At 38.9% G+C, this 24,226-nt stretch overlaps 2 protein-coding genes and 1 long non-coding RNA gene across 12 annotated transcripts in view; 2 read left to right on the top strand and 1 right to left on the bottom strand.

Annotated features, from left to right (window-relative positions):
• Positions 1-2,782, top strand: part of tubgcp3 (tubulin gamma complex component 3) — a 26,441-nt gene extending 23,659 nt beyond the window's left edge. The window contains exons 21-22 of the mRNA XM_060860220.1: positions 288-404; positions 1,004-2,782. Coding sequence (XP_060716203.1) covers positions 288-404; positions 1,004-1,165 — 279 coding nt within the window. The 3' untranslated portion in view covers positions 1,166-2,782. The remainder of the gene's footprint in view (positions 1-287; positions 405-1,003) is intronic.
• Positions 2,783-3,352: 570 nt separating this feature from the next.
• Positions 3,353-24,226, top strand: part of mcf2la (mcf.2 cell line derived transforming sequence-like a) — a 72,557-nt gene continuing 51,683 nt past the window's right edge. The window contains exon 1 of one of the 10 annotated variants that reach the window (XM_060859961.1): positions 3,353-3,388. Coding sequence is in view for 8 of the 10 variants with exons in the window: in XM_060859964.1 (XP_060715947.1) it covers positions 12,918-13,071 (154 nt within the window). In the remaining 2 variants the exon portion in view is untranslated. Of the gene's footprint in view, positions 3,393-12,724; positions 13,072-15,345; positions 15,504-17,133; positions 17,403-20,214; positions 20,363-24,226 lie in introns of those variants that run through there. The other 9 variants (XM_060859960.1, XM_060859964.1, XM_060859962.1 and 6 more) reach the window with 9 other exon arrangements.
• LOC132839149 (uncharacterized) lies at positions 15,221-17,048 on the bottom strand. Its single transcript, XR_009647707.1, has 3 exons — positions 17,000-17,048; positions 15,704-15,801; positions 15,221-15,461 (listed from the first exon to the last, which is right to left on the bottom strand). It is a non-coding gene; the product is annotated as an uncharacterized LOC132839149 (long non-coding RNA).

The raw sequence follows: 24,226 nt of genomic DNA, 5'->3' as shown, positions 1-24,226 counted from the left end.
AGCGGACCTACGAGGTCATCAGGCATGCTGTTCTTTCCACATAAGTCTAGATCTTATAACAGCAAAATGATCCGACACTTGACTCCGTGTTGGATCAGATTCATCGAAACGCTCAAGCCGTCTATTTCATCTGATGCCTGTTAGCATTTTAAATGTTTCAGTAGGTTTATTTAAGCTGACATGAAGATGTCACACACTATCCTTTTATTAATGCGGTGCTTGTATAGCTTGTAGTTTTAGGAGCAAGATGATGATTTTTTTATTGTGTGTGTGTTTTTTCTGTATAGGGCCAGTGGGGTGTGACGGCGGAGCAGGAAGCGGCAGAGAACAAACGAATGCAGGAGTTTAAGGACACCATACCAAAAATGTGCTCTCAGCTTAGACTACTCACACACTTCTACCAGGTAACACACACACATCGCTTCACTTACTACATACTATTATTAAATCTTTCCATCCACTAAGTTTCAGAGAAGTGAATTTTTATGTAACTTTTTTATATTAGATATATATTTATTGCTCAGAGTGATTTAATGTATGAAAGGTGCTTTATAAAAGCAATCATCTATTCAAATTGTTCATCAATAATTAGCTACAATAAAATTAGCTATAACCTCATTTGTTTTACTGTTATTTCAAATAAAACAGATTTACATTTTATGGTTATTGTGTTATGGTTGTAGTAGTTATTGGTTTTGCACCTATTAGTACCAAAAAAACAGTTAAAAAAAAAACAAAGGTTGCATAAATGATTCACTGACAACAAGATCATTTAAAATTCATTTAAATGTTCTTTACATTTTATTAATATTGTTATAATTGTTTTAAGACTTTCAAGTCAGATTTTTAAAGATTTTTACTTTAGCTCCCCCTAATTTGTTTTAAATTAATTAATTTATTTATTTTATACAGTTTCAAGTCAAGCTTAATTTTAGTAGAGACTAATTAATATTACTTTTCCTCGTTCATCTTTCTTTAATCTGTGTCTCTCTTCTTCCCACAGGGCATCGTTCAGGAGTTCTTGCGGCTGTTGATGACCAGCTCGGATGAGAGTCTGCAGTTCCTCAGCTTCAGGCTGGACTTCAACGAGCACTACAAGGCCCGGGATCCTCGCCTGCGTCCATCGCTGGGGGCCACCAGGGGGCGCCGCAGCTCTAATATTTAACCCATCCATCTTCTGCGTATAGGGTTAATGTGTTTTTATATCGGACGCTGATATCGAGAGATGGTCAGTGTATAGCGCTTACTACAGATGTGAATAAAAGAAGAAAAAAAAACAATCAATTTAACTTATTTGTCATCACCGAAAGTCCTGAAAATCTTACATGGATTTTAGAAGCGTGGAGACTTTTTTAAAAAAGTCTCTGTGTAAATGTGGCAGGTTTTAAAGCGATAATACTTGGAAAAACCGATTTGTCTGACCGAAATATCCGAAACTTTACCGAAATATCCGAAACTTTACTCAGCTACCACAGCTCATCAAATCCTTTTACTGTTTGACGTTTTAGTTTCTACTTGGTTTCCTCTCTTTATTTTTCCATTACAGTACAGTCTTGCTGCAGAAAATCTGCACCTGAAATTATATCAGTGTTAATGTAAAGTCTATGATCTGGGATCAGCTGATTGTGGGATGTTGTTTGAAAGCCACAAATCTTGCAGTAAATATTTACGATTATAAAAAGGATCGTTTTGACTCTGAAATCTGATGTTCCGTGCCTTGTTCAAAGCCGCCATCAAATCCGATATACATGCGGCTTTGACCGTGTCACAAGAATCGAATTCTGTGTAAATGTGGCAGGTTTTAAAGCGATAATACTTCGAAAAACCGATTTGTCTGCGGAATATCCGAATCTTTACCCAGCAACCACAGCTCATCGTAAACAGACATAACATAACGTTCAATTTTATTTCAAACGTTAGATTTTATTGTATGGATTTTTAAGTCTAGTGTGTGCATTACAGTGATTTTATCACACTGCTTCGAGTCATGTCTAAGAAACACTTTGATAAAATCACTAACACTGAGTAGCACGTTTAATGCAGGATGAAATGAGTAATGAAGGAAGATAATGTGCATGAATCTGGTAAATATGTCCTCTAGCACAGTAAACACTGCACATTCTCTTTTTTGACCCAACAAGCTTCATCTCAGACAGCACGGTATATATTTAAAAAAAAAAAAAAAAAAGCTTTCTCTCATACCTTTTTTTATTTAATTTTTTTTAAAATAAGCTGTTCCTAGATCAGTCCAAAGCTGTTCGACTTTTGTTTCCGTTTTGCTTTTTCATATTTCTTTGTTTTTCAAAAGACTGTGACTTTGGTATTGCGGAATTAAAACCTCACTTTCACCGGATATTCACTCCTGATTCTGAAGTATTCAGATTGGACCTTTTTTAAACGGCACCACATTTTCAACAGACACGACTCGATTTCATCTACCCACGACGATGCTAGCGATCCTGTCGCCTTGTAGAGTGACTTGTAGAGTGAAGACGATCCACTCTTAAATTGCACTCTTTTACAGATTTCATAAGGATCACTCTGGACTAAATCAGACATCCAACTAACAGGCAACTAACAGTTGTCACTGTATTACTCTAGTATTTTAAGGTTTGTAATTCTGTCTCGAGGAAAATGGAAGTGGTTACGTCTGGATTTTGTCCTTAAATCTTCCTTCTCCTCGTCAGTGGAGTCTGTTATATACGTATGTATAAATATATTATACAATGGTGGGGAAAGTCATCGCCATTCTTTTCTTTAATAAATAAACTTTCTACATAAATGTGTCTTGTCTTTTATTAGGCAGCCTAATAAAATAAATTATTCACTAATGGAATTGTTGGAAAAAGCGTTCTTATGACGTCACAACGCTCATTTTACTTAACTGACTCTTTTAAACGATTCTTTGAAGTGAATCGTATTTTGCCAATCAGAAGCAGAATTTTTTTTTCTCAAATATTGAGAAAAGTATATTTATATCTCAAATATTTCGTCATAAATTTCAAATATTTCAATTTGTCAGCTGAACACTTTGTATAAAATGGGTGGGTGGGTGGTAACAAATACACGATTCTGATTGGCTAATCCTTTCCAACCAATGGGCCAATAGGACCAATGAAACGCGACTTTTTTTGCTGTTACGCAAAACAGCGCAAAATAATTAACTGTCTAACATAAATATTTGACATTGGTAGGAGCGCTAATGAATTAGTAAGGATGAGTTTGTAGATAGGTTTAATATGCATGCACTGTCTGTTTAGCTTTTAATTACAACCTCATTCCCACCAAAGTGGTCACTTTTTGGTGTTAATTTGTAGACAGTTATACTGATTGACCACATGGTGGCACCAAAACCTAACAATTGGCTCCACGTGCTGCACTCAGCTGAGTAAGTAAGTAGGAAGGAAGCAGCAGCCAAACATGTATTTATTTATGCATTTATTTGCTATGATTACAATTAGTATGACTCTTAAAGTTCTGGTTGTCTGGCCTAAACACCTAATGTTAGATAAAACCTGTATACTAGCCGATTAAATGCTGTTTTAAAATGGTACAGAAAATCATTTAAAGTCAACCCTCTGAAGGACAAAAGCTTAAACTAATTTTATAGGAAAAGTATATAAAATGAAATTGTTATCTAATTAGCATGTTGTCCGAGTCCAAGAGTTCCTCAAATTGTAATGTGTGTGTGTGTTTTCCTTGTTATTCAGGAGTTTCTTCAAGTTGTCTGTAGTGTGTGTGTGTTCTCCCTGCGATTCAGGGGTTTCCTCATGTTGTCTGTAGTGTGTGTGTGTGTGTGTTCTCCCTGGGATTCAGGGCTTTCCTTATGTTGTCTGTAGTGTGTGTGTGTGTGTGTGTGTGTGTGTGTGTGTGTGTGTGTGTTCTCCCTGCGATTCAGGGGTTTCCTCATGTTGTCTGTAGTGTGTGAATTTGTATGGGTGTGTGTGTGTTCTCCCTATGATTCACGGGTTTCCTCAAGTTCTGTAGTGTGTGAATTGGGGTGTGTTTGTGTGTGAGTGTTTCTTGTGATGGATCCAAGATCTTCTGGGATAGACTCCAGGTTCCAAGTGACCTTATGTAGAAGACATGGTTTAAGATTTCTGAATATAAGCAAATCTCTTATAAGGGAGATCCTTAATATTTTTAATATTTTACAGCAGTCTGTATTTACTATGATGTACATCTTACTGAATATTAATGTGCATTTGGGAAGAAATGGCATTTTATCTCTATACTGCACCACTAACTGAACATCATTCTAAATACTATGGCATTATGTGAAGTGACAAACTGTGGTATATGATTGTGACATGCTGTTACTGTGATAGTCCTAGTGTGGTGATTACATCATAACTATGCAGAAAAGAAAAGTATGTCTGTCTGCATTACAGAAAAGCAGTTTATTCACAATTGATCTTACAGTATAAGGCTAATCAGGTGCTTGGTGTGTGTGTAGAGACTGGGATGAGGAGGCAGAAACCCAGAGGTGTGTGTGGTGTGTGAGAGCACTAGTATGTTTGCACAGTGCAAAGGTGTGTGTTTCTGGCTCCTCGTCCCAGCCCCCCTTTTCTCTCTCTCTCACTCTCTTACTCTCTCTCTTTCTTCCCCATCCTCTGTGTCCTTCACACAGCTCTTCTCTCCTCCTCTGCATGTTCTCCGACCAGCAGAATCAAGCATCCTATTTCAGCGCTCTCTCTCTCTTTCTCTCTGTTCTCTTCCATTCCGCCATGATCCTGTGGGTGAAGATGAGCGAAGTGGGTCTGCAGGAGCTCTTGAGGAGGCTTGATGCTGTCCTACACAGCATTGGTAGGAGGAACTGCAGAGGGTGTGTGTGTGTATGTGTTTGTGTGTGTGTGTGTGTTTGCATGCTTGTGTGCGGTCAGTTCTGTGTTGGATTACATTTGAAAATCAGAATGTAAAAAAGGTTTGCTCTGGCTCAGGGTTGCTTGCATTGGATGTGTTCATGCATTCGTGTGTGTGTGTGTGTATGTGCAGTTGCAAGTATTTGCATGAAACAGTATCTCATTCATGCTTAAAGTTTTGTTACTTGCTTCCACATGCAACCATGTAGAGAAACAATAATCGAAAGCTTTCTGTTGTTTAAATGCCTAAACACCACGTTAAAGCAGCTATTTGATCATATGTCACTTCCCACACACCAGTTAGCTAGCTTTCCTGTACAAACTCCTCCTGCTGTGTTATATGACAGTGTAACATATTCAGTGCAGTCTGCCCTCTTCCTCATACCTGAGCTTTCAGAGCTACTTCTTTCACTTTGTCCTTGATCTTTAAAGATAATGTAAGGCTCTTTGGTAACAGTAAAATATCTCACGCCACATATCTAGGTAGTTTTACATTTCTAGCATGAGGAAGCCTAGCATCAGCAGCTGATGTGAAGAGCTTTCACGCTACACACGCTAACACTAAAAAACCCCTTTGTTTTCTGCAAACTTCATTATTGTCTTCATGCGATTTCTAATTTATGGTTTCTTTCTTTGAATTAAAGCTACATCAACGGCATCTCTAATCGCCTTGGTGTATTTCACTCGTAGTCTGCGTTTAACTGGCTTCCACAAACTGATTCGTTTTTCCTCGCTGCAGCAGCTTGGGTGAACTCCACTGGTGAACACGATACTCAAACAAGCCTGCGATTGGTATTAGTAGAGAAATTAGTTCATGCTCTTTGCAGAAAGCTCTGCAAAGAGCATGAGTGTTCTGTTGGTATTTGTGGAATTCTGTCATGACATTTTAATATCACTAGCTGCAGAACTGGAGTCAAAACAAAACACATTGCCTACAAATGTGAGTCTGAATCAGAGTCGGGGTTGAAAGCAGCTGTTTAGACATTACAATATTTTCCCCTCATTTTTTTTTTGTGTCGAATGATTGCTTTTTATCACAGTGATGTTGTACCAAGTGTCGTTTATTTTACAAAGGAACGCTCGTGTTTCACTCAAACCTACGATCTTCGTGTATTGTGATGCTACTAAGCTGCTGTTTGGCTTGATTTGGTTTCACAAAAGCAAGAACATGTCGATGAACTAAGTAGCCTGTGCGGTTTGAAGGCAAGAACAGCTACTCTGTTACCTTAGAATAGAAAAAATAACTGCATGCACTTTCATATTATATATCATATTCTATTCATATTTCATACACGTTACATAGAGACAGTTTTAAGTGAGAAAAGACTCCATTGTTTCTTATGTCAGCGCCATGAAAACAAAGACATGGCGCATGCAACATGATTGCTAGTCAACTACTTTTAGGTGTTAAGCTTAATTTAACAATTTGCCTGAGACTTTATTCCATTTTATACAGTTTTTTTGTGTTTATTTTAGCACTAGAAATTGTCACAAAGCAGCTTTACAGAAATTTGTAAGTTCAGGTTATGGTGATGATGAGGATATGAGGAAGAAACCTCGAGAGGAACCATGTAGGTGTCACCGGATAGAGCGAGTAAAGAAGAAACAACAGATTTGTTGCACATTTTAAGCACATTGTCTACTCAATTTCTCGTTTTACACGTTCACACTTCCAGGTATACACCTACACAAAGCCCCACACGCACACACACCACTTTACAGTCAGACTTATTCTCTCTTGCTGTTTTTTCTCTGTTCTAGTTCCTAACATACAGCTTTAAGGTTCTATATAGAAAGAGAGCACAGGACAAATACAGTGTTTCTGAATGCTAACTCACTGGAATAAGTGGGTCATCATTTCAGCATGTGTTTAAACCTTTCACTTCTACTCAACACACTGCCTGAGGTGGCTATGTCCAAAAATACACAGCTCTAAGGTCACACTCTTCTTGTCCTCTGTCTCCTGGATTGTTGTATCTTCTCTCACACATTTGCATTTGCACTGTTGTTGTTTTCCTGCTGAAAATGTGGCAATCGAGTTAAAGATACAAAAATGTATTTCCTCAGATTGAGTTACAGACTGTTTGTAATATCTCTCCTCTTCATGCTGCAGAGGAACACCGGCTCCTCGCAATCCATCATCCAGCCCACGTCTTTTCTGTTTAATGTGAAACTTGCAGCAAGAGAGCTGCTGTTCTTAGGTTTTTTCATTCAGTGTGCATCAATAGTTAGAACATCAGCAAGCTTTGGTTGATTGACTGAGTGAAGTCATCTGAAAGGGTCTGAACTTGTGGAGCTGTTTTTATGTCGAAGGCTGTAGATGAATACAACATTGCCATTTTCTGATTCATTAAGACTTTATGACTCTGTGTGATTCAATAATCTTATTCATCATCATCAGTTTGCATCTGTTAATATTTAGTAGCAAGGGGGGCACGGTGGCTTAGTGGTTAGCACGTTCGCCTCACACCTCCAGGGTCAGGGTTCAATTCCCGCCTCCACCTTGTGTGTGTGGAGTTAGCATGTTCTCCCCATGCCTCGGGGGTTTCCTCCGGGTACTTCGGTTTCCTCCCCCGGTCCAAAGACATGCATGGTAGGTTGATTGGCATCTCTGGAAAATTGTCCCTAATGTGTGATTGCATGAGTGAATGAGTGTGTGTGTGTGTGTGTGTGCCCTGCGATGGGTTGGCACTCTGTCCAGGGTGTATCCTGCCTTGATGCCCAATGACGCCTGAGATCCCCGTGACCCGAGGTAGTTCGGATAAGCGGTAGAAAATGAATGAATGAATGAATATTTAGTAGCGGTCAGTTGCAATCTATGGAACTTTACAATTACAACGTCTGCTGAATATCTCATCTCATTTATAACTCATCTGCAGTTGCGAAAGCATCATTGCTTATATTCTACAGGAATTCCCGGGTAGACGTGTCGTGTTTCTTTCAGTCCTCCTGGAAAACTAAGCCTTCCCTCATGGAACAATGAAATCATCGTGTTTACAACTGTGATAATGAGCACTTTCGAGGATCAGCTAAACTATTAATTTTCCAAATGTTGTGATGTTCATGGATGACTTAATTAAATGAGCAATCCGTGGTTTGCACTTCGGTGTGTTTTTTTTTAAGGAACGCTGAAACTGTGATCTGTTGCGTACAAGTCAGACGCCCTTATGGCCGGTCCTTGGCCAATAAAATACCTTATGCCATTTGACTGTGTGAAACTAGACACCACATGACGTCTGTATTTTTATTTTAGCCCTGCAAACCCCCCTACCCCCCATCTCCATGGAGCCTTACTACTGACCCCAGTAATCAGTTATAATAACATGTTTCCATCAAACCTTAGTAGTTGTTCTCTAGCTGCACCACATGCGCTGCCATGTTGATTTGACCTCACACCATAAACAGAGTAGGAACTGGTAGTTGAGAAGTTTCCCTTTTTCTGTGGCTTTTCCAGCTCGTAGTTTATACAGAAAACACTGTCCATCCAAAGTAGCGCAATAATCAGTTTACAGCTTCATGATCAGCCACACGTTTACAAATGTAAACATAAAAATGTCAAATGAAATTTGTTGTTTTTTTTTGTCAAAAGCACAAACACAATCAGATTCAAGAAATCGGTCATGATTTGTAGAAAATGGTGAAATTACGGGCACATGATTCTTCTTTTAAACTCCTACTAATGAAGACAAATCTATTTTCTGCCTCAGCGATGATCTGAAAATATCCATGATAGCTGCTCTCATGTTAATCCAAGAAGGCTTTTGGCTCAATGTGTGTGTTCCAATGACGTCACACGACGCCTTTTGTCCCCAATCTGTGAAATTTTTTTTTTTGAAAATTAGAAAAATGTTGATTTTTTTTTTTTAAATCACGAGTTGTTTTTTTCCATCTCACTGCTATTATTTATGTCTACCCTAAAACATTAGCATAGTAAAGGACACCTTCCTGTATAGATATCCTGCATTATTTCTGTAGCTGAAACAAAATTTTTATGCCAAGCGAACCAGCGCTGTGCAAATGCAAACTTAAATCTTTACACACCTGCCTATATCATGAACCAATAATATAACAGCAGCTCAACAAATACAGTCATGTAGCTACAGCACAAGAGCTTTTACATACGTCAGAAGGAGGAAATAATGTGAAACTGCTGATCATCTGGTCTTTCCTCGCACAAAAGTCCCTAGCGTTTATATACAATTGTGCGAAAAAGACAAAGATGGAAAAATAATCAGGTGAAAACACTTTGCTGATGATGGAGGTTGGAGATGAAAAACTAGCCTTCAAGTTTAAGCTAATTGAAAGCCTGCAGTAACTCAAACATCATAAACATGATGCGAAACTGGAGGCTATATTCATTCATTCATTCATTCATTCATCTTCTACCGCTTATCCGAACTACCTCGGGTCATGGGGAGCCTGTGCCTATCTCAGGCGTCATCGGGCATCAAGGCAGGATACAACCTGGACGGAGTGCCAACCCATCGCAGGGCACACACACACTCTCATTCAGTCACGCAATCACACACTAGGGACAATTTTTCCAGAGATGCCAATCAACCTACCATGCATGTCTTTGGACCGGGGGAGGAAACCGGAGTACCCGGAGGAAACCCCCGAGGCACGGGGAGAACATGCAAACTCCACACACTCAAGGTGGAGGCGGGAATCGAACCCCGACCCTGGAGGTGTGAGGCGAACGTGCTAACCACTAAGTGGAGGCTATATGTTTCTCTTAATTATTAGCAACATTAGCCTTCTATATCTAGTACATCATAGTGTATTCTCTCCTGTAAATATAGACAAAATACTTCATGCAGAGAGAAGAGCAAAAAAAAAACATCTTTAAAGAATTGTGTAATTGTTAAACTGTTCCTTTAAAGCACCATTGCTTTTAGATTATTTGGTAGAAACCTTGGCTGCGATTTTGCATGGCACCCATCTGAAGTCGGGCTTCTACATGAATTCAAATAGCATCCCTTTATTTTAGGGAAAGTCGTTTAAAAAAAAGCAGAGAAGTCTGAGATGTAGGAATTTCACAGCACATGCATCACGTTATGAATAAACACAGCTGAGAAACTAGCAGTGAGTCGCTGAGTCCTGGTTCAGCTTCGTGTCTGAAGGTTATTTTTCCAAAAGGAGGTTAAAGCAGTTCATTTCAGTGTATGCGAATATGAAGAGTAAATAAACACAGCATTCATTTTGTCATCCTGTAACTAGTTTCACTCCATTAACCCTTCACACCGTTGCTTGGATGCATGTTGCTGTGGTAACAGAGTTGCCACAGTGCCATAAAGAGGATTTTTTTCCCTCCTCTTGTTGGTATGGGAATGTGAGAAAAAGGAGTGTGTGTGTGTGTATAAAGGAGTGTGAGCATTTCAGCTTCGCTGCCACAGAACTGTTTATAGGATTTAAGATGGAAAAAAACGATGTGCTTGGGGGCACCGTATCCACACACTGCCAAGATTCTCCATCTCAGTCAACTGTCTTTGTGTGCTCTACTTTTCCCATTGTCTTTATGAAAAGAGCTTAAAAATAAAATTGCTCAGCGCTCATTAATGAATGGTTTATGATTTTATGCCTGTGTCTGATCATTTGTAAATAAAGTCATTAAAAAACCATATGTATGTGTATATATATATATATATATATATATATATATATATATATATATATATATATATATATATATATATATATATCTCAAATATTAATTGAGGCACTTTTTATGAAGACACTAGATCCCTTGTATTCAATTTTATTTGCTTTTAATAGACAAGAGACATCACAAGCAGATTTACTTTAATCTGGATGCGAATTTAAAATAATTGGCAACATTACATGAGTAAGAAGCCATGCAAACCAGGAACCTAAAGGGGAAGCAAACATCTTAACCTTAATCTTAACACAAGCACAAGAGCACAGAGTCTTTCTGAGATTATCCAGTGAAGTAAGGACAACTGTTTAAGGGAAGCGAACGTCTTTACAGGTTCCATGAGAGACCATGGGAAGAACCACAGTAGAACGTGAGGCAGAAGGACAGAACCTGCGAGCACAACTGAAGGGAACACGGCTATAGACTGGTTTTAAATTTGTCAGGCAGCTTCTTGACTTTGTCTTTAGAACCGATATTTTTGCCTCCATTTGTCCACAAGCAACCTTGATTTTATTCTGTTCTCTTTCTGAAACTGGTCCATGCTGGAAACAACTACTGGTTTCCTTTTCTCATTAACATCAATTGATGATGTTGGGGGAAATGGTTAATGGAAATCATTAGGTCAGTTCTCCTTGGGAAGTATGTGTGTGTGTGTGTGTGTGTGTGTGTAACTCAGTAGGAGAGGTGCTAGTTTTGTATTCCATCCCTATGTGATTTTCATGTTTTCACTTTTCCTAATGTACTTATTTTCAGTCTTTGGTCCAGATTTGCTAATATTTTGTAAGCAAGACATTTTAGGACATTTTTTTCGTGATTTGTCTGTATAAAATGTAATCCATTTAGACAACAAGAAACTTAATGACATAAGTTTTGTGTAGTTTTCTATCCATACAGCTCTTACAAGCTTCACCGTTAGATATAAAGTAGACTACATGACCAAATGTTTGTGGACACAAGTCCATCACACCCGTCTGTGGTTCCTCACCAAAACGTTACAAAGAATGTCTTTGTGTTCTGCAATATCATTTCCATTCACTGGGACTAAGTGAAGGATCAAACCTGTTGGAACACGACAATGCCCATGTGCACTTTGTCGTGTTAAGTCTGACCTATTAGTTCCTCTGAAGCTCCTGGTTACGTAATTCCATTTGACTACAAACTGTTGTAGAAAGAACATTATTTACTGTCCGGTGTCACTCAGGTAAGAATTAGGTTCCCTCCTGAGTCTGGTTCCTCTGATTTTATCCTGTCAGGGAGTTTTTCCTTGCCATCGTCGCCTCAGTCTTTAGCTTTAGGTATAAATGTTCGAGATGAATAGTAAGCTCATTTTAAACTTTAAAACTCTTATCCTGTTTCTATACTTCTGTAAACTGCTTTGAGACAATGTCATATGTTTTAAAGCGCTATATTAAAAAAATTGAATTGAATTGAAATGCGAGCTCCATGAAGACGTGGCTGCGAACTTGAGTATCCTGCACAGAGCCCTGACTCTGACTCAACCCCTCTGAACACCTTTGGGATGAACTGGAACACCGATTGCACTCCAGTCCTCCTCAGTCAACATCAGTGTCTGATCTCACTGATGCATATTTTTCAAAATCTAATGTTAAGCCTTGCCAGAAATTCAGAACCACATCTGGAACAAAATTCATAAGAACATTCATCGTCATTGTCAGCAGACAGAGTTAAAGTGGTGGTGTTTGGGATTTTGGTGGACTGAAGGGTTTACAGGTGCTTTAATCTGGCTTATCTCTCTCTCTCTCTCTCTCTTTGGCATAGACATTGAGGTCACCTGCATGTGCTGATCTGACGTGTAGAGACATTTTCTTCTTCCACAGAACTACTTCCTGCTTTAAATAAAATATAACCTAACCCACGTCAGTGCATTGTGCTATTAAGAATAAGCTAAAAGCACCAATAGGATGCCGAGCTATAATTTGCTACTCTGACAATCCCATACGCGCTTCCTTCTCTGGCTCCTTGTTTAAAAAGTTTGGTTGTTTGTCCCCCAAGTGGCGCGAGAGAAACTCTTCAGATTAGCCCTACGTGTGCATGTGTGTGTATGCTGCCTACTCGGCTGCTCGCGTCCGTATAATTATCCGAGCAGATGGGGATTTGTGCTGAAACGTTCTGGCAAATCAGCCGTCCCTTTCTTCCTCTCCTCAAGTCTGCTCCTCTCTGCAAGCACGGAGAGAGCGAGAGAGAAAAAGAGCGAGAGAGAGAGTGTGAGAGGGAGCATGAGAACTGGAAGTATGTCTGAACAAAGCAGTGTGTGACTGACCTCGTTCTGGATTCTCTCTCAGTGAAAAAGCTGAGTGAGGTTTCCTGTTCTACTGGAAGTCGCTTGACAGCGTGGCTTGAGTTGACTTGGCTTTGGGGTGAAGTGCAAGAGAGGTGGGATGTCTCTGCAGGAGCTGCTGCGTGGAAATCAGGAGACTCCTCAGTGGATTGTGACGAGGCTCTCACAGTTTCTGCAAAGCCTGACACTCGCACTGCTGCAGGGGACCAGCTCTAGCCAGTACACACGCAGGAGCTCCTTTATGGAGAGTAACGGTGAGGGTGTGTGTGTGTGTGTGTGTGTGTGGAGAGAGAATGGATTAGAGATTACAGACTCAACTTCGTGATGGGGAACTATCATTTTAACGATACACAATATGTCAAAAAATTAAACCTTTTTATATTTTTTTTGGAACATCAAATTAAATTTTCTTGTGCCACTTGATAATGCACAGAAATGTTAATACACATTTCTGTTGCTTAACACAAACTGAGCAAAGACCCAAATGTTCAAATCCGTAGCTCGGATTGTTCACAGGCTCATTCCGCTTTTATACAAATCCCTCCTGAACCACAATTTTCTCTTCAGTACGTCTCTTGCTGTGTGTAAAATTTCTGAAAATCATGTACTTTTCTATTGTTCTAAATAATGGTTATTTAGTTTGTTTATTATATATTTAACTAATTCTTCTTTCTGTGATAGGACACTGGAAAACTTGAATAAAGCAAGGCATTTATTATTTGTTATATGTTGATAGTTTCAGCCTTAGCAATGTCTTAATCTGGTGCCAGAACATTTTTGTCTTTGTCTTTTTATTTTTATTGTTGTTGTTGTTGTTGTATCAGAGTGAATGAGAGATTTCTGCGTGTGATGGACGTTAATTGAGTGAGTGTGCAGGAGGCTTCATTAAGCTGCTCTCAGTACTTATGGTGTCTCATAAACATGACGCAGTGGCTTTCAACATTCTAACATTGCCAGAGAGAGAGAGAGACAACAGACAGACAGACAGACAGACAGACAGAGAATTAAACAGAGGCTTTGAATGAGAGAGTTGTTGGGATAGTCTGATGAAATAGCTGTTTCCTCAGGGGAAGAGAGTTTGACATGGAGGAAAAGAGATGACGGTGGACTAAAACTGGTGACCAGCGTTTATGGGAGGAGTATCGTGTGTGTGTGTGTGAGAGAGAGAGAGAGAGAGAGAGAGAGGGGGAGAGAGAGATTGTTTCCTGCTAGAATGATTTGCTGTTTGTTTAGGTCAAGCATGGGTTTGTTCACACACCTACCTGTGAGTTCTTACACACACACGCGCCTAACAAAAAAGTGCCGCAGCCAACACAGTGTGCATTTTTTTTTTTTGAGACCATGAGCAGTAAGAGCAAAACACACAAACACACAGAGAAACACACAGGGAGGAGCTGAACAAGCAGATTCACTGGACACACGCTCAGAATTTAAGGGAAATGTTTGAGCAACTGATCAGGACTAACAGCACATGGGGTGGATGTTCTTTCTGTGTCTGAGTGAATTAAATGTCTAAATCTCTTATTGTGTGTGTGCATGTGTGTGAGTGTATAATATCTGGTGCTATAATGACTGATCGTTTGCCAGCATCAGCAACACAGCCATTTCTTCTCTTTTTTTGTTTCTTCTTGAACAGCTTCTTGCTTGCAGATTTCTCCCTGCATCAATGCAGACCTCCTCCTGTGTCCCACTGAGCTTTCTCTTATACACATTCACTGACTACAAAATGCACCTTTTTTCTTTTGTTTATGTTGCATTCAGCTCTGTAGAAGCTTTCAGATCATTGCAAACGATTGATTCAGACGGATTCTTTGTGTCCTTTGTGATTCAGAAAAAACAACAAATAAACTTAAATCTCAACTTTAATGATTGACTTTATCAGTGTTGTTTAACAAGTGAAGAAGAATCCTGCTTCCGATTTTTTTTTAGCCATCGTTAAAGTACATCATTAGGGGCAGTGGTAGCTCAGGCGGTTAAGGCTCTGGGTTGTTGATCAGATGATCAGGGTTTAAGCCCCAGCACTGCCACCCTGCCACTGTTAACCCTCTCTGATCCAGTGGTGCTGTATCATGACTGAACCTGTGCTCTGACCCCAACCTCCAATGTTGGGATATGTGAAGAAAGAATTTCACTATGCTGCAATATATATGTGACAAGATCAAGGCTTCCAGGCTTCAATTAAAGCCATTAATAAAGACGTTAATGATGGCTTGACTGGTCCTACTAAACCATTGCTAAGGTGTTGCTATGGGACATTAACTCACTGAGAATCTCACAGCAGATATTTTATATATCTATACAGTATCAGTACAGCATTATATAAAATGAACCTGTTTGGCAATATTTCATGTAGTACGTTGTAATGCACATAGTGAGGAAAGTCTGACATTCAGTTTGAGCTTCAGTTTATAATTAACGGAAATCAGCAAATTAATGAGCAACTAGAGTTTGACAAAAGGTAGATGAGGATCAAAGTGTGACTGGTTGATATGACGAGAAGTAGCGTAGAGTTGATCTTTGTACTTGATGGTTGAAGGCACACATACACACACACACACACACACACACACACACACACTCACTGGTCAACTATTCCGATCTGAACAAATATCTTGAAATATGGATTTTTGTCTTTTCTCCAAGCCTAGAAAAAAGCAGCACAAACACCCCCAGATGTCAGGCAAAGGTATGTAACACCAGACTGAGTAAATATGAAGGAGCTGGGAGCAGAAGAGACGTATTATCATTATTAACTTATTATAGTTTGGCGCGCTTGAATTCTCAAAGCTGATTGGTTCATTCACAGGGTCTTGGATGCCAGATGCTCTACATAATAATAACAAACTTAAACATAATAAGTAGAATCTAAGTAAGACTAATAATTACCAGATTTGTAAGAACTGCAGAGTTTCAGGTGTCAGCGCTTTAACAGTCATGGTACAAAGTCTTCACAGGGCACTTGCAGATTCTTGGAAAATGATAAGCTGCATTTTTTGAGAAAGAGACGGAGAAAAAAGCATGTGCATGAGAGAGAAGCAGATCGTTACCATGACGTTACTGATTTAATAACCATTTAATTAACCGATAAAATGCACAGTGATCATTGAACCTGTGTTACATAACACGCTCCAGACCCTGGTGTTATTCGAAAATAATCCAGTTTGGGGCATCTGGCCATATCACACCACCCTGGTGTGGATTATTTTTGTTTATCCAGTCTGTCCTGTGTTAGCTCAAGACTAATAATAAACCAATTAAAAAACGTGTTTAACGAGTTAAACCTATAATCTCTGATGTAGATGCTGCACACTGCTTATGTGTCCTGCAGCATCAAACCCTCCAGTAGGCATTCATTTCGTATAACAGTGTTCTATTCATCAGTCGTCAATCATTTGTCTAGTGTAGTGACTTCATTTAATATGCTGTCAAACATTTTGTCCATTATATTTTGTATTTAAAATGTTCCTGCATCAGATTAGACCCACAGATCTTAGACGCACCTTACTCGTTGTGAGAGAAATAATTTTACACCTCTACACCTTTGCTTTTTTAGGATTGCTGTTCCTCTATGACACATGTGCACTTCATTAGTTTATTTCTGTTAATATGTACATTTTCCCTTTACACACCTCTTATGAGACAGTTTCAGTTCTTCATGGAAGGAATTTCATAATCTAATGGCATTGGTCCATGTGGACATGACTGCATCATATAATTAGGTGAGATTTTTCAGGTGCTCCTGATCCTGTTGTGCCACATCCTGAAGGTGCTCTATCGGGTTCAGGTCCGGTGACAGAAGAACTGTGACCTCAGTGTCATGTTCATGAAACCACTTTAAGACGACGTGTTTTGTGCCGGGACACATGATTCTTTTGTAGTTCGTCCGTCCGTCCGCTTTTCAGTTCTTCACGGTTATCCATGCGACAGTCATTGAGATCAGTTTTCTCCGTTTCTCACATTTTATTTGAAATTAAGAAACTATTCATTATTCTATAAAAATTAATTGGAGCTTTCAGGCTGCATAAATTATACATTGTGCTCCTGTCACCTGATTGGCTGATCTGATAACTGTATGGAGTATTCCTAATAAAGTGAACAGTGTATTTTCCTTTCATTCATTACAAAAATATTTCAACTTGTGTAGGAAAAATCAGTGCTAGTTTGAACGAGTCACCGTCTTACCTGTGCTCCAAATGTGCAAGGACACGAGTCTCAGTTCTCACACTTTTGCTATATGTGTGGGTGTGTCTATGTGTGGAAGAGAGCAGGGAAGAGAACGACAGCGCCAGAGAGAGAGAGAGAGAGAGAGAGAGAGAGAGAGAGAGAGAGAGAGAGAGACAGTGATGGAAAGGAAAAGCAGAACATGAAGTGAAAAGACAGGCAAAATAAAGACGGATAGTGAATGAGGCAGCGGTAAAGAGAGCTGCTACTAGTGAACAGGTGAAGGAGAGAGAGAAAGAGATGGTGAAAGACGAGTGTGAGGTTTGCCTCCAGCCTATGGTGGTAGGAGGAGGATATATGAAGATCCCTTTGGAGGAGGTGGAGAGCTTCTACAGGTTTACGGTTTCCTGTGACTGGCTGCTCTGTGAGTCTTCTGTGAATGTTTTAGTACTGTTTTTTATTTCTTTGGAGAAACATCCTGGTGTGTTGTGTACTGTTGGGTTCATCTCTTGATAATGGAGACTGACTGAAATATAGCAGTTGGTCATATCATCTCAGGTGAAACTGTGTTGAAACTGTGTTGAGTTTTTTTGTTCTCTGATCATGTTTTGATCATCGGACCTGAAAGACAAAAACCTGTGTCTATTATCTACCTGTTTCTCTAACCATGTAACTAAACAGAAGGTTCTGGCATTTTTAGGTACACAGCTTAGCATTTCGTGTTAAAGTGCTTTGAATGTGGATGTTTTGACTTTTTAGCATGGTTCTCCAGCCTGAAGCTTTTGCATATCCCCTCCCTTCACTGGCCTTATATACACAAAGACAGCAAGGACAAGGCTTGACTATTAGCTATCTGTCATTATGGTAAGGATAAAGATACAGCAGGTCAATGTTTGCCTATGGTGTCGAAGCGTGTATCAATGACAGGATAAATATCACTGACCCTGTACCTGTGTATAGACATGACCATTAAAACCAGGGACACAATTAGACATCATCGAAACCTAAACAATGTTCCTGAGAAACTTTCACAAGAGAAATTTTATTCTAAAATGAAAAAAGTCAGGATTTATAATATACACACTAATAAGAGTTTCTTCTTATACACTTATACAATAAATCTAATCAGCTAACTAACTGCTAGTAAACTAGCTAACTGCTCATAAGCTAGCTAAAAACTTGCTACAGTATCTACTTTAAGGTAGCTAAAAATAAGCTAACTGCTTGTAAGCTAGCTAAATGCTAGTTAACTAGCTCACATTTGTGACCAGTGATTACATTGAGATATTTGTTTTGATATTAGAGTTTTGTTTACTATTGAATCAACGTCAAAATTTTATTAAACAGGAGGAAATATTGACAAACTCTTGACTTTACATCAAAGCAATTCTCCTTAATCAGCTAGCTAGTTAGATTAGCATGCAGACTCTGTGACTGAGGGAAAGGCCAACAATTTGTATTAGCCATTAATGTTTTATGTGTTTTTGATAGTCATAAAAACATCTCACTGCCTGTCATACTGCGTATGACTAATGTGTATATGTGATTAATAGAATTTTAGATTAGACTTTTAGAAATTACTCTGACGCTCATACTCATAAGTACAGTTATAGAAAGGAAATGATTTATAATCACACTCTCTGGTTTCACTCAGATGAGAATGGCTTCCCTTTTGAATCTGGTTCCTCTCCAGGTTTCCTGGTTCCTCATATCATCTCAAGAGGTTTCTCCTCACTGCCATCACTACTGGCTTGCTCGTTAGCTGACAAATAGCTTTTATTGTTAAAAGCGCTTTACAAATAAAATTGTATCGAATATTGTGAAACGTCAACAATAAATCGCCGCCTAAATACGATAACAGCAACCACGTTGTAATGATTAGTGTAATCTTGGCCTGACTGTTGACGTCTCTCATGCAGGTGCAGTCATTAGTGTTGTTTATTATCATGTGGAGCAAAACTAATGTGTCTTCTCACACGGGAGCAGGAAGCACGCACCAACACACTGTAAAGGTCTACAGTTACAAATAAAAAAGTAACTGCATATTAATAAAAATTGTTCTGACCAGCCATTTGTTTCTACAATGGTGGGCCGTGTTCTCTTTCAGGATGACTCCGCCCCATCCACAAGGCACAAGGAACGACCAAATGGGTTGATTATGGTATAAGTGAGACATACATTAAAAAAAACAATAAAATTAGAAAAATCACTGAATCTCAGTGATTTATTGTGGCTCAACACTTTTCCAGAGTGTTTTCCAGAGTGTATGTAATCTTACTCTACATTCATACTAACCAAGCACTCACTCCTATGTTACTACAAGACATTTGTTTGATCTTATATATAATCGTGCAAGGTTTCAAACTAGCAAGTCAGGTGGACAGCTGAAAAAACAACATGCTCTGTAGTAGTGGTTCGAAGAACTACTTGAGCCAGTTGTTTGGGTTTCTTACTTTTTATCACGTCACCTGATTTATATCGAATTAAATCTCAATTCAAGTATCGCTCATAACACCGTCGCTTGCCGCAGTTACACAGTATCTTCGGTGCTTGCCGCTGTTGCTGACGCAACTGTGTCATGCATGTACAGTAGAAAATGAAAATGAAAGGCTGTTTGTCGCTTTTTGTGAATGTGTTATCATTGACAATGTTCTGCTTTTATCGATTGAAATCGTTTCATCCTATACTTCTTGAAAAAGACCAGGTGCTGTTTTTGTCCAATATTGTTAAATTTGTTCCCAAGTGTAGCTGCAGGATCTTGTTCTTGACTGACAGCACTGGAAAGTGATTAAGTCTTCTGCTATTATAGTTCATCTGATTCAGTGTGTGACATGATGTGTGTCTGGAGATGCTTTTCTGCACACCACGACTGTAAACACTAGTTAATCACGTTACTCTTGGCTTCCTGAATTCCTGATCTGATCTCTCCCTGTTTTTTGTTTCTCTCACCATTCAGAGTGTGTGTGTGTGTGTGTGTGTGTGTGTCTGTCAATGAGTGTTTACCTGTTTCATATGACATAACGGCTATGTAGCAATAAAAACAGAATGATTGCGAAAGTGTTAATATGCCTACGAATGTGCACCAGCTTCCCATTCTCTGTTTTTGTTCGATGTTGCGTTACCCAAGTGTTGTGGTCAGATGTACTGGGTGGAGCTGGACGTCTGAGATCATGTTGTTTTATTCTTACTTGGTTGGTCATTCCCCTTTTTATATCTGTTCAGCATTCATTAATAAAGCAGAAGGCGCAGTTCAGGATTTGCAGTCGGACTTGAAGGCTCACGTAGATTCAGTGAAAGATTTGTAATTGTGATTTCAGGTCATCTTTAAGCTTTTGTAGAATTCTTGTAATATAAACATTTGGATGGAGATGCAGTTTGGATCAGGTGGGTTTGAGATTTTTTTTCTTTCAATGTTCTTAATGACCAGTGTAGTATGAGTAAGAAATCTCTCTCTCTCTCTCTCTCTCTCTCTCTCTCTCTCTTTCTTTCTCTCTCTCTCTCTCTCTCTCTCTCTCTCTCTCTCTCTCTCTCTCTCTCTCTCTCTCTCTCTCTCTCTTTCTCTCTCTCTCTCTCTCTCTTTCTCTCTCTCTCTCTCTCTCTCTCTCTCTCTCTCTCTCTTTCTTTCTCTCTCTCTCTCTCTCTCTCTCTCTCTCTCTCTCTCTCTCTCTCTCTCTCTCTCTCTCCCCCAGCTATCATATGTTCATGCCTGCTATGTGACCCCACCTTTTGTATATTCAGTAATGAAAGCATTCATTACTCAGATCCTTCATCTACTACCAGATGAAAAGCACACATGGTATCTCCTCTTAGTGTGTCCTTCAGATCACCCGTATCAATTCATGTGCTACTGGATTCATTTTCACTTTATTAACCAAGCTAGTAATAATGCTATTAATTCGTTAGAATCTAATTACAGCGTAAAACAGTTCTACAAGGGATTCTCCATCCTGAGCCGATCTGTAAACATTACTGCCTTATTGTTTGACTTGTAAACGATTCAGCATTTGGTTAGCAATCATTTTATGAGATTCTTATCATGCAGCCACTGTTTGCTCTTGCCATGGCTTTCCCTTCAAATATATATATATATATAGTTAAACACACTTAATAAAATTTGTACAGTGCAATTTATGTGGTACATTATTTAATTTTTATTTATTATTTATTTTTTTAAAGCTCAGGCTATTTACTCGTGAAGTATTTTGAAGATCTTGGTAATTCTGTCTTATATTAAAACAATTTAAAGTCTGAAGTATTACATGTAACTTTACGGCTCGTCAGAGATATGGTTCAGGTTTAAGACAATAAAAGTAAGCTGATCTGCGAACAGGTGATATTCATCACTCTTTGTCATCAGACATCCTGATCCTGTACAAACAGCAGCACTCTGTTTGCCTTACCAGTTTATACACTTTGCATTACTGTGTTTCCTGTATGGACTGTGTGTTAATTCAGTCATCACTTCACTGGTAAGGCAGTTTCATTTTACAAGGAAAATAAATCTTTATTTATAGAGAGCACTTGTAGAGATCAGAGTGTTGTACGGTCTTGTAGTAAAACCTCAGTCACCGAAAACTGTGGAATCAAATAAAAGTGTACACGAGTATCCAAAAGAATGATTAAGTAATAAATCATAAATCAAGAAATAAAAAAGAAGAAGTGTTTGTGGTGATTGAGTGGTTAACAGTCCTGAATGCATGTGGAGAACAAGCCAGTGGAGGTAGACCGCATCTGGACTCGAGCTCTACAGTCTGTAGCTCTTCACTGCTCTTTTTTCTACCCAAGAGACTGTTGTTGTTGTTCTAGCACTTGTCATTATTTTATTGTTACAGCACTGCTTTTTTCCTTCTCGGATGTCTGTGTTAGACAGTGTCCTGTTGTGTGTCTCCTGGGTTTCCCGGGTCTTCAGTAGGGGTCGACACACAGGTGGCCAGGTATCCGTTTTTTCCCCCCAGACTCAACTGAAGTTCCACTGTCTGTTTATTTTCCCTCTGCTGTTTGCTGACTAAAGTGAATTAACCACTGTGCTCATTCTGTGGCCTTTAGCATTTCATGTAAATCTGAATGTCTTGCTGATTGTTTGCGGTTTCTGTTAAGTCAAATGAAATCTAAAACAAAATCTCTATAGCTTGGTTTTGAATCATTTGTATATTTTACCAATATTTTTTCCTGTCCCCTTGTGGTCCAAAGGCAGGATCCTGATCCTCTGCTTTCGGGGCAGTCGAAAGAACAAGTTTTTTTTTTCCCCAATTTGGTCATCCATCAGTCTGCATTTCCTTATCATATGACATCTAACTGTCACGTAAGGTAAAGACTAACACACACTTCTGAGAAAAATGACAAGAGCAAAACACTCCCACCCACAGAGCATGGTTCATTTTGCTCACTTTGACTGGCTATGACCGTGGCATCAATCATCGGGTTTCGTCCTTGCAGTAAGACAAGCATTTTTGAATCTGATCAAAATCACTTCAGGATATTCTTTATGTTGGTAATGTTGGCCAAATGCCAAAAAGATGAAGGTGAAGAAGCTTTTAACCCTGTGACCAAATGCTTGTAAAACATGATTTGTCAATTTGAAATAAAGACACTGTGTTAATACCACACATCAGATCATTTTACTATGATAAAGAGTGAAAGATTTTTTTAAGATGGGGGTTTCAACATGGGGCAGTTTGCAGGGTGTTTTTTTTAGGGTAGACAGGAAACACCAAACGTCCCAGTGTGATGAGTTGAGAAATATCAGATGTTTTCAGTCTTGCTCCATCAGCACTAAATTCAGTCATATGCTTCCAAATTGTACTTTTTAAGTTTCACTTTAATTTGCTGTAGACGGGGAAAAGTCCTGAACATGCAGTTCACAGGAAAGCCTGAAAAAAACATCCTTTTTTATTTTTTTGTAAAAGCTGAGGACATCACACTACATCAACTAACAGTGAATAGCCACAAAAAAGGAACCAGTTATAGCCACATTTGCAATGCAAAGCAGCTCCAATTATTTGAATTGTTTGAATTTGTTTGTATTCATCTAAGCAGTCTTATGTTTAGCCGGTATCACAGAATCTCTCGGAAATGCCAAAATGTCTCTGTAGCCCAGCGTGAGGAACGTGATCTCATGGAACCACAGAAGCTTGTATATTTTAGATAAGATTGCTTGATTTTGAAATTTCCCAGCTTCTAGGAAATGGATTATTTATGGAACTGAACTGAGATCTACAATTAAATGGTAGATTTTTAGCAGGGCAATACAAATCCTCCAACAGTAGAAGGACGAAAACAGACGACCATTTCCTCTTTTGCAGAGTCACAAAATAAACACGAGTTTGTCATCCGTATGTGACGACATCTGTGGCATATGTTTAACATGGAATATAACATGATTTTAAAAGGTTTTAGGAAAATAATCACTGAAGATCTTGTATTTATGATTTGTGTTTAGTAATTTGGCTCAGCTTTGCTTGGCTAGACCAGCACAATGACTCGTACACTACAGCTACTACAGTAGGTGTGTACTGTCATGTGGCGTGTACTGGCCTTAGTGTTTGTTCACGGTTCTGCTGGAATTGTTATTTTACACACTAATCTTGCCATCTCTACTAGTGTCGTGTACATACAGCATACAGTACACACAATATTTTTTGGTCTTATTGTATTTGAAATAAGCATCTCTTTTTGTTTTGGGGACTATATTAGTGTCAAAAGTTTAGAAAGTTTCCATAGATAAATATATAAAAACAAATGACCCCAGGTAAAACATAGGCGTTTCTTTATTTGGAAGACTTAAGTGCTTTGTTTACAGTTTCCTTCACTTGGCTATGGCTGAGCTGGAATCGCCTTCGCCGTCAACGCTTCCTCGTTCACTTTATTTATTTTCTATTTTGTCATTTTATTTTTTTCTAGAGATGTTTTGAAGTAATGGCTTCATTTCTTCAGGAGCCGTAGTAGAAGTGCAAAAGCTAATCGTTTTTAGCAGCAGTATTTGAGTTATGAGCGGTAAGTAGCGACGACGATGACACACTTATTACTGATCAATTCTACAACGTGTCCTGCTTTGCTTTGCTTTTATATTGTTCAACTTGTAGGATGTTTTTTTGATGCTTTTCTCAAAAATTTCAAACCAAAACAAAATGCGGTTTAAACACATCAGCTCTCAAAGGCTTTTGAACTAATTTGGTGGTGATGTGAAATATTTCTTTATTCAGATCAAGGCTTTTAGTGGTGTTAATGTGTTCAAAGCCTGCTGTTAAA

The sequence above is a fragment of the Tachysurus vachellii genome, chromosome 24, assembly GCF_030014155.1.
Source record: "Tachysurus vachellii isolate PV-2020 chromosome 24, HZAU_Pvac_v1, whole genome shotgun sequence".
NCBI classification, from domain to species: domain Eukaryota; kingdom Metazoa; phylum Chordata; class Actinopteri; order Siluriformes; family Bagridae; genus Tachysurus; species Tachysurus vachellii.
Note: the sequence above shows the minus strand (reverse complement) of the source record. Positions and strands in the feature narration are given on the sequence as shown.